The 16258-nt window shown below is 46.5% G+C and overlaps 1 protein-coding gene across 9 annotated transcripts in view; it reads left to right on the forward strand.

Annotated features, from left to right (window-relative positions):
- The window catches only part of TLN2 (talin 2), a 426878-nt gene that overhangs the window by 348017 nt on the left and 62603 nt on the right, over positions 1–16258 (forward strand). For all 9 annotated transcript variants that reach the window (XM_025472602.3, XM_049104468.1, XM_049104470.1 and 6 more), the window contains 2 exons: positions 3026–3196; positions 11862–12008. In XM_025472602.3, the coding sequence (XP_025328387.1) occupies positions 3026–3196; positions 11862–12008 (318 nt within the window). The remainder of the gene's footprint in view (positions 1–3025; positions 3197–11861; positions 12009–16258) is intronic.

A 16258-nucleotide genomic window follows, 5' to 3' on the forward strand; every position in this document is an offset into this window, starting at 1 on the left:
GTCTTAGTGCTATTATTAATCCCCATTTTGTGGAGAAGGAAACTGAAGTTTGGTAATAGGAAGCAGATTGCCTAAGACTTCTCATTAAGGAATTGGCAGATGGGATTCAAATCCAGTGGCTCTGAAACTAGAGCTTTCTCTCTCCATCACCCAGCCATAATGTCTCCATGAGGGCACCAGCTTAGCTGTGTTTGATTATTCTCAACACACAGCAGCCCTTGACATTTTATGGTTGCATTGGTGAAATGTACTTTTAAAATTAAAAAATGAATCCAGAGGGGCTCCTGAGTGGCTCAGTCGGTTAAGCATCTGACCCTTGATTTCAGCTCGGGTCATGATCTCAGGGTCATGAGATTGAGCCCCACCTCAGGTGCCATGCTCAGAGCAGAATCTGTTTAAGATTCTCTCTCCCTCTCACTTCTCCCCCACTTGTGCGCACTCTCTCTCTCTAAATTAATTAATTAAACCTTTGGGAGAAAAAACAAATCTAGAAAATATGTAAGGTTCTAATGCATTAAATGTCTTAACTCCTTTAATACATACAGTACCCATCCTGAGCCCTGAGCCCTTATAACCCATCAGTGCACTGTGGTTCCCTTTGGTGGCGACACTAATACCCTTCCAGGGAAACAGGGTGAGATCCAAGGCAGATGTGTAAGGGCTGATACCTGCAGTTGTGCAGGCTGGGTCTTACACAAAGGTGTTTGGCCAAAGCAGAGACCAAGGCCAAAATCCAGCCAAGTCATGTGCTTTGACATCAATCATGTCTGCCCCAGGCATAGGGAGCCCCTTTAAAATTCATACAAAGTGGGCAGCCTGGGTGACTCAATGGTCTAGCACCTGCTTTCGGCCCAGGACATGATCCTGGAGACCTGGGATCGAGTCCTATGTCAGGCTCCTGGCATGGAGCCTGCTTCTCTCTCTGCCTCTCGCTCTCTCTCTCTCTCTCTGTCTCTCATGAATAAATAAAAAAATAAAATCTTTAAAAACTAAAATAAAATTCATCCAAAGCACCGTAAAGGCCAGCAATAGCCATGCTCAAGTGCTTTGAAACTATCTGTAAGAAAACTATATTCGAGGATAAAAGAGTAAACGTACGTTTATTGCTGGCTGATGGTCTGTCTCATTGTTAGCTCTAATGAACTTTAATATTTTGGACTCCCACTTTGTCCCAACCACCACCAGCCCCACAGACTCCTGCCCCCTGCTTCATTTCTGACCCACTGACTGCACAGCTCATGTGAAGTGGCCTTCCTGCCTATGGCCCCATCACGTTAATTCTTCCTCCACACGATGAGAAGCATTAAGGGAAATTGCTGGCCAAAGGCTTGAACTTAAATACGCTTGATGGAAATAATTAAGCAATTAGTAATTGGCACACATAGGAGTAGAATAGAAAAGTGTGATCAGGGTCATTGTGTCTTATCTGAGTGGGATTGGATGGTGGTATCTGAAGCAAATATAGCAAAACGTTAAAATCTGACATTCTAGATGCTAGGTAAATGGGTATTATTGTATTATTCTTGGACTTTATTTTGAATACAGAACAACAAAAAAACAAACAAATAATAAACGTTTGTAAAACCCAATATTATAACCATAGTGGAGCTGGACTGAGAATGAGAAGTAGTGGCCAGTGGAAGAGAAGGCAGGAGCCTGGGCTGTGGATGAGGACATCTGCTTCTTGTCACCGCTCCACATCTTGGCTGCTTGGGGTTGAAAAAGTTCTTTCACCCACCTAAGCCTCAGGCTCTTCATTTGTATGTACCTCTTAGAATGTGGGGATTAGATGAAGCATGGTAAGCTTCTAGCAGAAAGCCTGGCGTGTGAGATGTACCCAGTATATGTGTGTGACATGTGGCCCTGCAGCACCCAGCTGGTGGGCTCCGGTGAGCACAGAGGTAACCATGTTGTCACCTGCTGGGGAGGCCTAAGTGAGAACAGTGGTGAGCCATCTGGATAGACTTTTTTCTTCTCCTGGGCTGGACCAGTCATGAACGGAACATCTAGACTGATGTGAAATCATTTTTGTTTTTATTGCAAATCCGCGTCAGGTCAACATGCTCAGGGCAGAAGGCAGTTGGATTGGCTTTCTTGAAAGCCTCTGCTCTCAGGCTTCTTCTCTCTATTGCCCTGTTCCCCTGCCCATCCCCATCCCCCTTCCTTCTGCATTCATAAGATGATTATCTTTGTTTCTTTCAAAAGCTTTACTGTTTTTATGAAGTTAAAGTTTGTAGAGCTCTCACACCCAACTCTGGATCACAGAACAAATTTCGTAACATTTCTGCCATGATGAGAGGTGAGACGAAGGTCTCCCCAGAGGAAGTAAAATCCGAGCAAGAGTTCATTAATGAGCAAGTACTGGGATCCCTGGGTGGCGCAACGGTTTAGCGCCTGCCTTTGGCCCAGGGCGCGATCCTGGAGACCCGGGATCGAATCCCACGTCGGGCTCCCGGTGCATGGAGCCTGCTTTTCCCTCTGCCTGTATCTCTGCCCCTCTCTCTCTATGACTATCATAAATAAATAAAATTTTTAAAAAATCCATTTATAAAAAATAATAATAATAATAATGAGCAAGTACTTCTAAAAGTAAGATTGAGGGCAGCCAGGGTGGCTCAGCAGTTTAGTGCCACCTTCGGCCCAGGGTGTGATCCTGGAGACCCGGAATCGAGTTCCACGTCGGGCTCCCTGCATGGAGCCTGTTTCTCCCTCTGCCTGTGTCTCTGATGAATAAATAAATAAAATCTTTAAAAATAAATTAAATAAATAAAGTAAGATTGAGTGATGAATAAGGTCTGAGGGTCTCATGTATAACATGATGGCAATAACTCATGATTGTGGATTAAATAATAGAAAAAAACAAAAGTAAATTTTAGCCAGTGAGTAAAGCAGAGTAAACTTTAGCAGGTCTGCCTCTCCGCTGTGTGTCATTCCATTCCTTTCTCAGTCCCCTCCCCACCGGTGGGGCTCCTAAAGGAGATACATGTATTTACATGATACATCTGTGGCTTTTTTGTCTTGAAAGGTGACACAGCTGGCGAGCTACTTTGAGCCCCTGATCTTAGCAGCCGTTGGAGTCGCCTCCAAGATCCTGGATCATCAGCAGCAGATGACAGTGCTGGACCAGACCAAGACGTTGGCAGAATCTGCCCTGCAGATGTTGTACGCAGCCAAAGAAGGTGGTGGAAACCCCAAGGTACAGTTGAGGATCCCAGGGACTCACCAAGGGCCACTGAGGGGTCATCAAATATTCCTCAATGTTGAGTTTCCTCCAAGGAAAATCCTCTAGTTCTTGGTGACCATATGTAACTTCCCACTCAAAAGGTGGGAAATAATATTTGATTGGCCTTCCTGGGGATCTCTAAGAAGAAAGTCAAGACATAGACATAATGAAGCCTTTTTGTAATCTTTTCCATGACAGAATCTGGAGGCAAGCGTCCTTGGGAAAGAAAAACATTGTGTCGTTATTGCAGGAATGAAAATTCATACCTGCCAGGCACCTTGCTCAGCATTGACACCCAGCCTGTGCAGAGCAAAGCTCAGTTGTTTTCCAGTGAATATCATTTCCTTTCCTGGTACCCAAGTTCAAAGCAAAGCATGGTGTAAGGCCACCCATGGTGTGTGTTTCTCTTGTCTTGGATCAGCAGTTTAATATGAAAATCTCCCTTCCGAGTTTGCAGGTAGAACATTTCCTCAGCCGGATGTGTCACCCAGCTACTTGAAGTGGCCGAAGATGGTGACAGCATGCCATTTTCTCTTGGGGATGATACTTGTGTCAGAGTGATGGTTTCCCTTATTGAAGCCCTCTGTGCTTTAAGTTCCCCCAGGGTTCTGATACCTTGAGAGGAGGTTTGAGGCTCCGCCTGCTATTTATTCTTTCTAGCAAGTGCCTCCACATAGTCCATCTAAACTCCCTGGGTCCTCACCTGAGCAGACTACATTGCGGGAACACGGACTGGAACAATCTGTGCAGGATACTTGCCTATAAGCAATAGGAATCCCTATTATGTACGTATTCTTTTTAGCATGCTTTGTTGCAGCTCTCAGGTCTACACATCAATAACGTGGTACAGCAGAGAAGACTCTAGATTAAGAACCAGAATCACAAAATAGTAATTTGAGAGCTCAGAGTTACTGAGTCCTGGTTCTGCACCACCTCTCATACCTTATATCCTCTTGATATTTAATCTCCTAAAACTCCCATGATATAAGGAGGTTCCCAGTGCACAGATATGAGAACTGCGACTGCTTAGGTAAGTTGTTGCACATCGCGGGACAGGTGGATGTGGAGTCAGGACTGAACCTGCACCCTATGGAAACACTGGCCCACTGCCCGAAGCAAGGGCTGGAGGGAGGTCAAGCAAAGTTACAGGGAAGAGGTGACCTGTGACTAGTCAGTCTCAGAAAAGGAAGTTACTTGGCACATAAGGGTAGCTTGAGGCATGCCAGCAAGGAGGAACAGCATATACAGAGGTATACATGGGGTCGTAAGAGGATTGCGGTATCTTTAGAGAACAACGCGCCATCCAATGTGTGTGGAGCATGCAGAGTGGGGACAGCAGGTGGGGGGGTAGATAGGGCTGTGTTGTGACAGATCTCCTCTCCCACATTCTTAAGGAGTGTGGGCTTTACTGTCAGCAGTGCGGCAACCCATCCAGGGCTGAGAAACAACCATTCTGGTAGTGGCATGAATGATGTCTTAGACTTGCATTTTCTGTGTTCAGTTTTTCCAGCCAAGTATCTGGCAGCTCTTAAGAGCCTAACTTGGGATGCTAAAAATATTGAGAGCCAGCCAGTGCCCTCAGGTTGTTCTCAGTGTCCCGGAAAGAAAGAAGCCTTGTTGCTGAAATGGGGAGGTTGATCAGCAAGAACGAGAGTGCCCTTTTGGCTGACAGCTGAGAGATAGGTGCCCGAGTAGGCCCAGCCCACTTTGCACCTGCCCCACACTGGGGGAGCCAGGACTTGCCTTCTGGATCCAGTTCAAGGGTCTCTTTTTTTCTGAGAATCAGTGCCACATAGCTCCTCCACCCTGACCCAAGAGGATTTCATTCCCTGCAGAATAATCCAGATTAGGAGTTCTCTGGGTTTTTTGTTTGTTTGTCTTGTTTTGTTTTGTTTAACTATTAGCACATCTCCTTAGACCACAAGGTCAGAGCTCCTTGTGGAGCTCTGTTTTATACCAAGAAACTCGTGGTTTGGGAGCATGTGCAGCCCGCACCATAAGCTTTAGAGGACATCCTCTGCTTGGAAGTGGGGGCAGAACACGAGAGTGGGCCAGTTGTCCGTGACTGACCTGAGGTATTGGGGACAGGCTGAGACATGATGAGGGAAGGCAGGACAGATATGTGTGTGTCTTCCCTCCCTGGCATCCGGCATTCCACCTGCGCTCTGTCCGCAGACCCTGACAGGCTCCTCACAAGGGATGCCTGGGACACTACAAGCGGGTTTTTAGGTCCTTTCCTAAGAGGCTTATTGCATAGACTCCGTCACCATGGGTACTATTCTTTGGGCAAACATTTCCTAGGGGTTACTTGCTAGGTCTTAGGTGTATGTATGTGTTAGATGCTGTGTGTCACTGTTTGCAAAGAATATACAGTTAAATGATCATCGCTGGCTCTGATGTGGTAGAAAAGAGGATAAGCTTTGGAATCCACGTAATTGGACTCAAATCCCAGTTCTGTCTCTTGCTAGCAAATTACTTCATTTCGTTGCTTCCTCATCTAAACAGTGGGGTTAATAATGAATACCTCTCAGGGGTCGTTATAGAGATTGACTGAGATAATGTGCCTGACACAGTAGGTATTTTTTAAAAAAAGAAAAAAGTGACAGCCCCAGAGTCTGGTGTTAATGAGTCCAATGATTACAAGGCATTTGCTGCATAGCCTAACCCTCACCCCACTGAGCCCCCGAGACCTATGCTCATTCTATAACCCCCGAGACCTCCCTTCCACACTCAGCCCTATCCCACTCAGTTCCTTCTTACATCCTCCTTAAAGGGCCCCTCCTTCTTCTCCTGCAGCAGCTATACAGCCCTGTGCGCTGTTGGGCAGTTCTAATTATTGGTTGCCTTTGTTTCCCTTCTGCTCACATTGACGTGTGTCCCCCAGCCCCCTGTAGCCTTCTCCCATTTTCCAAATTGCTGTGATGTCTGTGTCTGCTCTACTGGGCTTTGTAGTTGAAGCACTATAATCCAGAAATAAGGCTCCCTTGGAGGTAGACTTCAGACATGTTTCCAAAAAAGAACCGAGTTTGATTTTTCTCCTGGGTTGTGCTGTGAGGAGCAGTAACAAGGAGCCCCTCCAGAATCTAAAATAACGACCTCATTGTTGAGCCTTCTGAGTCTACTTCCCAGATGGCTGTTGGGCTTTTAAGCAGGCCTTAATTGAGCGCCTACTGTGTCTTTGGGTGTCTGAAACTAGTGTGCTCAGGTGGCCGGCATGTGTGATTTGGATGCGGCTGTGGGGTAGAGGTGAGATTTGCCATTGGAGTTGGAGGAAGTGGTCCTGGGAGAGGCTTGGGGTAATGGGAGGAGGCTTCACAGACTCTCAGCTGACCCTTTAAGGATCTGTGACTTAAATATGCAGAGGGAAGGGAGAGCAGGCTACACAAGCAGATGGGCAGGTCATTGTTTCTGGGACAGCCAAGAGCAAGGATGTGTTTTTTGTAGGTTTGGATTGCCCCGGTGTGGAGAAAGTGTCCTTTACATTTTCCAGGGAGTCAAGAGAGCAGTGTTGTGGTTTAATGCTGCCACCCCCAGAACTTGCCTCTTGTACCTTCCTCAGCCCATATAGGATAGCAGCTCAGCCCATATAGGATAGCAGACACTTGGCAAGCAGCACTCACTTCTCCCCGAAAATGTGCACTTGGCTTTAATATGGATATATAGAATTGCTGACATTTTTGTGCCACCAGTGATCATCTTATTGAAGTGGAATTTAGAGAAATACACACCTTCCAATTTTACCTTTCTCATCAATATTTGTGTGAGGTGCTCTCTCTAGAGGGTAATGTGCAGGAAATGTCACCTTTCAGACTTCCATCATCAAAATAAAGCAATCTGCACATTTTATGTTTTACCTTCTCTGTACCATGAAATCAGCAATCAACCTAAATTACCAGTTTCCTCCATCACATCCCTGAGAGCGTGAGCTGTGCCTTCCTGACATACTCAAGACAACCACCCAAGATCTGACCAATGCACATCTCATCAGAAGTCGTATGGAAGGCCTTTTCTTGATTCCCATGGCTCTTCAGTGCCACAGACTGAGTCAGTTCATGTGGCTCACACAGCCTCCCCTTTAGAATTCTTTTTTTTCAGCTAGTCAGTCAAAAGAGTTGCCATTTACCTTCCCTTCCCTTTGCCTCCTTACCTTCTATCTACCAAAGTGAAGGTGTAATTTCGCAGGACTTTGGAAGGGTCGTCTCCCCCGAGGAGTGTCAGGACAGCTGTGGCCACTGCGAGGGGGGTGAGGGGGGGGCAGTACCTGGGGCAGTGCAATTCTGGCGTTAGGTTAGATTTCCCAGGTTAAAGGCATTGCCCTCACTTCAGGCACCAATCATAAGCTCCAGAGTTCCCAGGCCATCCTCCCTCTGACCAGGTGACTCCAAATTCAAGAGGTTCTCTCTACCTCCTCAGGTTCAATGATGTGCTAGAATGACTCCCAGAACTTGAGAAATTGCTCTCCTTTCACCATGTTATTGTAAAGGCTACAGACCAGCCAAAAGAAGAGACATGCAGAAGGCAAGGTCTATGAGAGTCCTAAACATGTCCCAAGGATGTGTCACCGTCTCCGCTTAATGCTATGCATCACCAACTGGGGAAGCTCACTGCAACTTTGCCGCCCAGAATTTTATTTGGATTTCATTATGTAGGCATGATTGATTGAATTTAGTCTCATGATCAGTGATTCAGTTTACAGCCCCGTGAGGTCCCCTGAGGTCCCCAGAGGTCAGGCTGATACTATTTTGCTCAAAGCCACAACCCTCTAATCACATGGTTGGTCTGTCCAGCATGGCCAGCTCCCGTCCTGAAACTGCCCATAAGCCACCAGGAGTCACTTTCTTAGCCTAAACTAATGTGTGGTTCAGGGCACCCACCGTGAATAATAGCAGAGGCAGTCCTTGATCACTTGGGAAATGCTAAGCACTTAAAGGCTCCCTCCTAGGAACCTACAACAAAGATCATCCAATATTTCACTATTCCAACCTGGGTAAGCTTCCAGGGTTGGGCTCATGTGGCAGCAGCTACCAGGTGCTGGAAGTCATATACAGGCTAGGTCCTGAGCAGATTTGGGACCATGGCTGGCAACAAGTTCATGGGTGAGAATGGAGCGCACAATGGCAGATGGAGCCAAGAGAGCTAGAGGCTGGGTTGATGCTGAGAGGCAGAGGAAGGCACTGAATGCGGGGGGGCGCAGCCAACTTCGGGAGTGGTAGCTAGTCCTGCAGCCCCTTTTGCCTTTGCCACATGGCATGTAGGTGCCATCACTCTGTTTAAAAGTACCCCCATTTGGGGGGGAAAGGCTGAAACTTCCCTTGGTAGATGCCGTATTCCCTATGTTGAGGTTGCTTCTTCAGTAGTGCTGATAAATTTGGCCTGATCTGGCCATCTGCTCAGTTTCCTTTTGACCAGTGGCATCAGTTCAGCAGATGGCCAGCCAGTCAGTGGCACTGGTTGTCCACCAGATCCAAAAGCTTTAGTGCTTAAGCTCCCATTTTCAGACTGTGATCATCAGAGGGGTCCCTGGCAGAGCTGTTAGCCAACTCTCGCCTTCTGGTGGGCTGTGAGGATGAAGAGGATGTGCACAACGGTGATGAACACAGTACCTGACGCAGAGGAGGCCCTTGGGAAGGGTAGCAGTTGTCTGTCCTTCCTGCTATTCCTGGCTCTGATATTTATTGTTGTTCCTGGTTTCCTGCCTGTCACTCAGGAGGAAGCATTGTCAGTCAAATGCTAAAATACTTGACCCAAGACATAAGAACATAGATTTTGCAACTGGATTGACAGTCACATTGGGCCCACAGCTGACTCTTGCAATGTATAAAGTACACACTAGCCCTGGGCCTCCTGCCAGCATTCACCTGGATATGGTCGAGGATTCTTGGTCTAGTCCGAAGAGCTGGAGCAGGTCACTACAGCCTGAGTGAGGCCAGCTGAGGGCTTGAAGGCAGGGAGGGAGGCCCAGGCCCTGTTCTGACTCCCCCACAAGCCCTGTCTCTGCCCTCAGCTCTTGTGATCCATGCCTGTTTGGCAGCATCAAAACAGATGGTTCCATTTATTTCTACACAACCTCTCCAGAGGAGAATTTTGCACCAACAGCCTGTGAAGGTTATCCATCCTTGTAAAAAAAGAGAGAAGAAAAGAAAGAAAAATTACCTGTGAATACCTGTGAAAAGGGAATGTTTCACCCTTTACATGAGCCCCACCTGGTGACTTGATCAAACCCTTCATTTCCTGTGAACACTGCTTCTGGAGGGAAGGAAAGCCCACTGGTGGCAAGGAGCACGCAGTCTTGTTGGAGAGGGGGCTGGCTTCATTGAGAGATAATGCAAGGGGGCAGGAGCTGTGTGCCAGGCACCATGCCCAACACTTTGCACACAGTACGTTTCTCAGCTCATCGTCACAGTCCGCATCCTTTCTGCCTCTGGACCTTTGTACAGGCTGTGTCCTCTGCCCAGCACCCTCTCCCTTTCCTCCTCTCTTCACCCTGCCAACTCTACCAGATGCTGGATTCTTCCTCCAGGTCTCCTCTTCAGGCAGGACACCTCCTCTGAGGAGTCTTCTCTGACCCCAAGGCTGGCTTAGGAGCCCTTCTTAGGGGCTGTCATATTTAGCTGTTGCTGCAAACAAGCCATCCTAAAACTTAGTGACGTAAAACAACACCATCTTAGAATGATCTCTGGTGGATCTACAGACCCACTGAGCCCAGCGAGGTGGTTCTCCCTCAGAGTTCCTCCTGCCACTGCTTCCAGGTGATAGCTGGGGCTTGAGTGACCTGACGTTCACTCGCTCCCAGGTCTGTGTCTGACTTAAAATCACTGAGGCGTTCAGGACCTGGGGCTCCGTGGGCAGCCCTTTGTACCTCTGTGTGGTCTTACCGTGCGGTCTGCCCAGCACACAGCCTCGAGTCAGCCAGCCTCCTTACACAGAGGCCAAGGACTTCACAAGCAGCTGTCCTGAGAGAGAGCCAAGCAGAAGCTATATCATGTTCCAGAACTGAACCTCACTTTCCCCGCATCCTTCTGAGGCCTTCACCTCTGATGACTCTATGACTCTAGAGTTGGTTCTCAAGGCGGTAGGAATCCAAAGGAAGGCCAGTGACAGCATGAGGACAAAGTCACCCGAGGAGGTGGTATTTAGGCCAGGCCTTGAAAGAGGGCTAGGATTTGCATGGGGCAAACAGAGAAGGCAAACAGAATAGACCCAGGTCCTGCAGGCCGAGGGTGAGAGGTCAGAGCCATGAGGAGGCCACTGGATGGAAGCCTGGACTGTGCCGAGGAAGGGGGTGGAAGAAAGAGGTCCAGTGAGGGACTTCCCATCATAGGTAAGAAAAGAGTCAAGGGATCTTTCTTCCTCAAGGCTATGTGTCACTGTTAACTTCTCAATTAATTTTGTTTGTAATGGTCAATAATTAGCATTTGCATCCTGACACAGTTGCCTCGAGGTCACCATCCACAATCTGCATATTTCATGTCTCATCAGATGTCATTTTGAAAGACCTCTGGTTTGCCATGGCTTTCAGTTCCACACAGGGCCCGTTCCTGTGGCTCACACAGCCTCTTCAGGACAGCCATGGCCACTGCGTGGGGGTCCCCAGAGCCTGGAGCAGTGTGATCCTGATGCTGACTAACTGACATTAGGTCCAGCTTCCCTAGGCTCAAGCACCTACTACTAGACTGCTCAGATTATAAATACACCATACATTCATCCATAGCATCTCAGGAGAATTCTGCTGCAAGCACAGTTATGATAATTCCCATTGTGCTGAGGAAACCACACTCAGGACCACTTAGCTAGTAAGAGGTGGATCCAGAGCTAGAACCCAACTTTTCTGGTGGCAGGACTTTGGCTCCTTCTCCTGCATCTTGCTACCACTGGAGATGTTTTTCAGGGAGCCTGGCACCTTCACTATTTCATCTTTTCATTCATTCATTTACCCAGCACTTCTCCTGTGCTTGACACACATGTGGAATTCCAGCAGGTGTTGGAACATGTCCGAGTTATAGTCAGGGAGAGCTTGTGAGCGCTCGTGAGACTGCCTGCAGAACATCTGACCCTGGAGAACTTTGCTCACTTGTCCCTCCAACCTCATGGCAGTGTAACCTGTGACATAATTCCAAAGCCCGTTCATTTTTCTGCAGATTTCTTCTCTATGTCGCTGCATTTACATAATCCAACCTAATTTGTGGGAACAAATCTAGTGTGTTAGGCAGCTTTGACAAGAAGTACATTTGTTGTGAACATGTTTTTCCTTTATGTTAGGATTTTTTTTAATTAAACCTGTAAGCTCGTGTCATTGGGAATCAGTGGCATTCTCTTCCTACCATCCTGAGCAGAGTAACATAAAACTGGCCCTGCAGAAGATGCTGTTTGATACTACAATTTTATTTTTCCTTTTGACTGTAAAAAGATGTCCTTTTTCTCCCTTTCTGTTTTGTAGTGATTTTGCAAACAAGTGTACCAACGGAAGAAAAGGAAAATTCTGGAATCACTATTGTGCTCCAAAATGGGGATATAGTTTTATATGATACTTTTTATGGTTATACTTAAAAGAAATGCAGTTATCTCTGAGGAGAGTGAGCACCATTTTCTTCAGCTTATGGAAACCTCTCACTGTCCTTTTTCTCCTTTACCTTCTTAGGCTCAGCACACCCACGATGCCATCACAGAGGCTGCCCAGCTCATGAAGGAGGCTGTAGATGACATCATGGTGACACTGAATGAAGCCGCCAGTGAAGTGGGGCTGGTGGGAGGCATGGTCGACGCCATTGCAGAGGCCATGAGCAAGGTAGGCCTGGGTGCCCAGATGCTTACCTTCACCTCTTGGCCCCAGTTCCTCCTCGGTTTCCCTCACACGTGCTCCCCAGGTGCTTTTCTTTCAGGAATGATCAGTCAAAGCAGATGCTAGTGACCCTCCTCTTTTCCTGAGGGTTCCAGTCATTTTACACACATCCTGTCCTCCGTCCAACATGTTATTCATTCTTGATTATTCATTCATTACTTTTGTAAACCACTCTCCCCCTGCCTTCGTTTTACGTGGGGGAAAAATACTGGAGATGGAGAAAGTATCATGGGTTCCTTCCCTTATAAAATGAAGATAGGTATTTACCTCCCTTCTTTTTTTTCACAAAAACAGATTACAAAGGGAAATAATGAAGGGATTCCCAAGGGCTGGTCTTTGGAATGGCTACTTTGGAATCATGCTGTTCCTAGGCCCTACCCCAGGCCAATAAATTGACATTTCTGTGGAGTTGAGCCTAGGAATCTCTAGATCTTTTAAATTTCCACATGGTTTTGGGAGCCAGATGTAGAAAGCACTGATGGTAGTACATGTGAAAGCCCATTGTGAACTCTTGCCAGCAATGGGCATAGGAGATAGCATGAGAATCATTTCTCCTCTAATGACTGCTTGGTTGAGTTGGAGGAGTAGAGAAGTGTGACTGGAGAATATCTCCTGCTCTTTCCCCCAAGGAATCTTTTGCTAGTCATGTCAGTTTGATAGTCATTAAAATTAACAATTGTTCATCAACATCTAATTTCCATTCTGTGATAGCACAGCCAAGAATTTCAGATTTTTGTGTTTTGAAATGTCCATTGTCAGATTGTGAATGCATTATTATGGCTTTCAGGATAATAAGTGGTCTTTAATTGCTAATTTAGAGTAGATTGGTTGGTTCATATCTCCATAAAGAGGTGATAGCCTGAAACTATAATTAGGATAATTTCCCTTAAACATTACGCATTTTCAGACTGAGAGTCACAAGCTGGGCAGGGATGCCGGGGGTTCCTTTAGAGACCCCAGGCATGCCTTGTCAAATCACTCTAGTAATTCCTGCTGTGGGCTTCTTGTGCCTCAAATATGGACAGTTTGGCAGAAAATGAGTGAAGTTTCCCACTTTCTAAAGGCCTTTGGGTAAGTTTCAGTAGGTTTGTTTGGTTTTCAGAATACCAGCGCTTTGAAAGTTAAGCCATATGTCTACCAAGGATATTAAATTAATGGAGCTCAAGTTTTCTCAACGCAAATTAGAAATTCAAATGACAACTTTTCTTCCTAGGAGAAGGTATTTTTCCAAATGACTAATGATAGGGAAGAGTTCCATAAATCCCTGGAATATGGAAGTCAGATTCTTGAAGTCTTTTTTTTTTGATAGTTGCTGAACCTTGCATATCAAGAGGGATTTTCAGTAAAGAAAGCAGCTCTTGTACTGTCTGATGTCAGTGGTGTGACAGCTGCGCTCTGACTCAGCCCAGGACACACGTGATTCTTTTGGAAGGGCTGGGAGAGAAGTCTGGCATTACCTGAGAGCAATAATTAGTAACTGCCAATGACAGGAGCCACAGAGGCCAAGAACAAAGGAAAGATCCTGCATTCTGCAGAGCATACAGAATGCCAGGGTTTTATTGGTACCCCTAAACTCCTGTCTACCCAGACCTACACTTAAGTTTCTACTCAGTGCCTCTTCCCCATTCTCCCTTCGTTGAGCCTACCACAACCTGCCCATTGCTGCATATTCTGTATTAAGTGATATTCCGGGGCCTTTGAGCCCCTAAGCAGTGACATGTTAGAAATTGGGCATTTCCTGAGTTTGGGTTAACTTGTTTCAACATTGATAGACTGTTAGCATCATTGTCAGAAATTCTCAAAGGCATAGAGTGACTGGCAGAAAAAATGAGTGTACCCAAAGTTGACTCTAAGTTGGACATAATATATGCCACTTTTGGTGCTCCAGCTGTGGGGTTCTTCCTGGAATTCTCTCTCTGTGTTTAGGCACAGGAAGTTTGGGAAGTGATAGGTTAATATGAAGTAATCAGGTTTCCAGGTGACCTTGGACAAAGCTCTCTGAACTATTCAGTGATGTTAGTGGTTCTCAGTCTTGGGGATTTTGTGACCCACTACCTTTTCTTTGTTTGCTTCTTTGTTTGGGTTGTTTGGTGTTGGTGGTGATGGTAGTTTTTTCTTCTTTTTTGACCAGGGAAGGAGGTTAAAGAAACAAAAAAATCCTGCTGTGTGCATCACTACTATTTCGTATAAGAAAGGTCATGTTAACATCCCCCCTCAAAAAAAAAAGTAGAAAGGCTATAATCCCAGAATAAAGGCAAGTTCTTTGAACTAACTAAATTTGAAATCCACAAAAATTGACCCCTTTGTTCTTAATCTTTCTCATTGTCTTCAGACTGGCAGGTGGTGTCCTATGCTGCCCTCCAGTTCTGGCATCCTGGTGTGTTAGCAGTTAGGCCACAGCTCATATGAAATCTCCCAGCACATTATTGGACACTTAGAAGATGCCCAATCAGGGTAGCCCTAGTGGCTCAGCGATTTAGCGCCGCCTTCAGTCCAGGGTGTGATCCTGGAGACCCGGGATCGAGTCCCACATTGGGCTCCCTGTGTGGAGCCTGCTTCTCCCTCTGCCTGTGTCTCTGCCCCTCTCTCTCTCTCTCTCTCTCTCTCTCTCTCTCTCTCTCTCTCTCTCTCTGTCTCTGTCTAAATAAATAAATAAATAAATAAATAAGCCCAGTCAGTTTATACTGAGTGAATGAGCTCATAGCTCAGTCCTCATTTGACTATCAGAGCCCCCATAGTATGATGGAGATATTTGGCAGCAGCTATATCCCTAATAAAGAAACCTAGAAAAATCTAGCCTGGAGTCTATGTTGATACTTTGATGGAAATTATAGTCCCAAACTAAGCAACCACATCACACACAGGCTACAGTAATATGTTCCCTCAACTCATATTGTAGTTAGCACCTGCTTGCAACATGGAGCTCTGATTGAAGACTGCATCTAACATTTCCTAATTGCCCCTGTGGCCTCTAGTCTCTGCCCCAACTGCAAACTATCTCTCAGAGAGCTCCCAGGACAATCTTCTCACATATGTCATTGTATACTCTGCATCCCACCATTTTCCTCATGATTTCAAGTCTCTTCATCGGACAGCTCAGCCTCATTCCCACTGCTCTCAACAGCCCCTCTTCTGTTCACTATACTCACCCTTCCTGTATTCACTTCTCCTTATTTTGTCTCCTCAACTGGAATACCTCTCAGCAATCAACAGTGATGGTAACAATGATGATGATGGTGGTGAAGATGGGTTGCATTTTCCTTCATCATAGTCATCATTGACCTTATCATCATCTTCATCATCGTGGTCATCATCTCCTCTTTTGTGGAGCTCTTGGCCAGGTATGGTCTCAGTTGATGTATATACTAGAACCTTCTGATGCTATCAAGTTTCCAGTAAAGGACCTGAAACTCAGAATTTAAACAATCAGCTTGAGGGCTTTTCACAAGCCCTGGAACCAGGTCTCAAATACAGGTCTTCTGAACCAATATGTCCTTAGCTCTTCAAGGGACAGAGCCACTGTCCCACTAGCTCCAACTCTCCCCAACTCTCCCCCTGCCTCCCCCTGCACAGTGACCTCTCCCACCTCTCTAAATTCTTATTGCTCTCAGAGTCAGATGAGCAACAGATTATTCCTACTTCTTCCAGTCTCTTGTCTTCCCCAACTTAGATCAGAAGCGAGGGTTCTAGGGTATAGATCTCTATGGACTACACCATTCCTAGAGAAGCCCTTCATGATGTAGGTTCGGCCTCCTCTCCTGGCTCATCTTCTGCCATTCCGTGCTTCTCTAGAAGTGTCTGGCTCAGGCCCACCACCTTTTTTTTTTTTTTTTTTTTTTTAAAGATTTTATTTATTCATGAGAGACACCGAGAGAGAGAGAGGCAGAGACACAGGCAGAGAGAGAAGCAGGCTCCATTCAGGGAGCCTGATGTGGGACTTGATCCCGGGACTCCAGGATCACACCCTGGGCCAAAAGCAGGTGCTAAACCACTGAGCCACCCAGGGATCCCCGGCCCACAATCTTATACTTGGACTCTATTCCACTTCTTGGAACCCCTTCCCTACCTTTTGTATGTAGCAGACTCCTCTGGTAAGACTTGGCAGAAATGTCATTCCTCTGGAATGCCCTCCCTCTCCTCTCAGACAAGGCTTGGGGTCTCCTTGCCTGTGTACCCCAAGTCCCATCTTTGCATCT

The sequence above is a fragment of the Canis lupus genome, chromosome 30 (genome assembly GCF_003254725.2).
Source record: "Canis lupus dingo isolate Sandy chromosome 30, ASM325472v2, whole genome shotgun sequence".
NCBI lineage: Eukaryota > Metazoa > Chordata > Mammalia > Carnivora > Canidae > Canis > Canis lupus.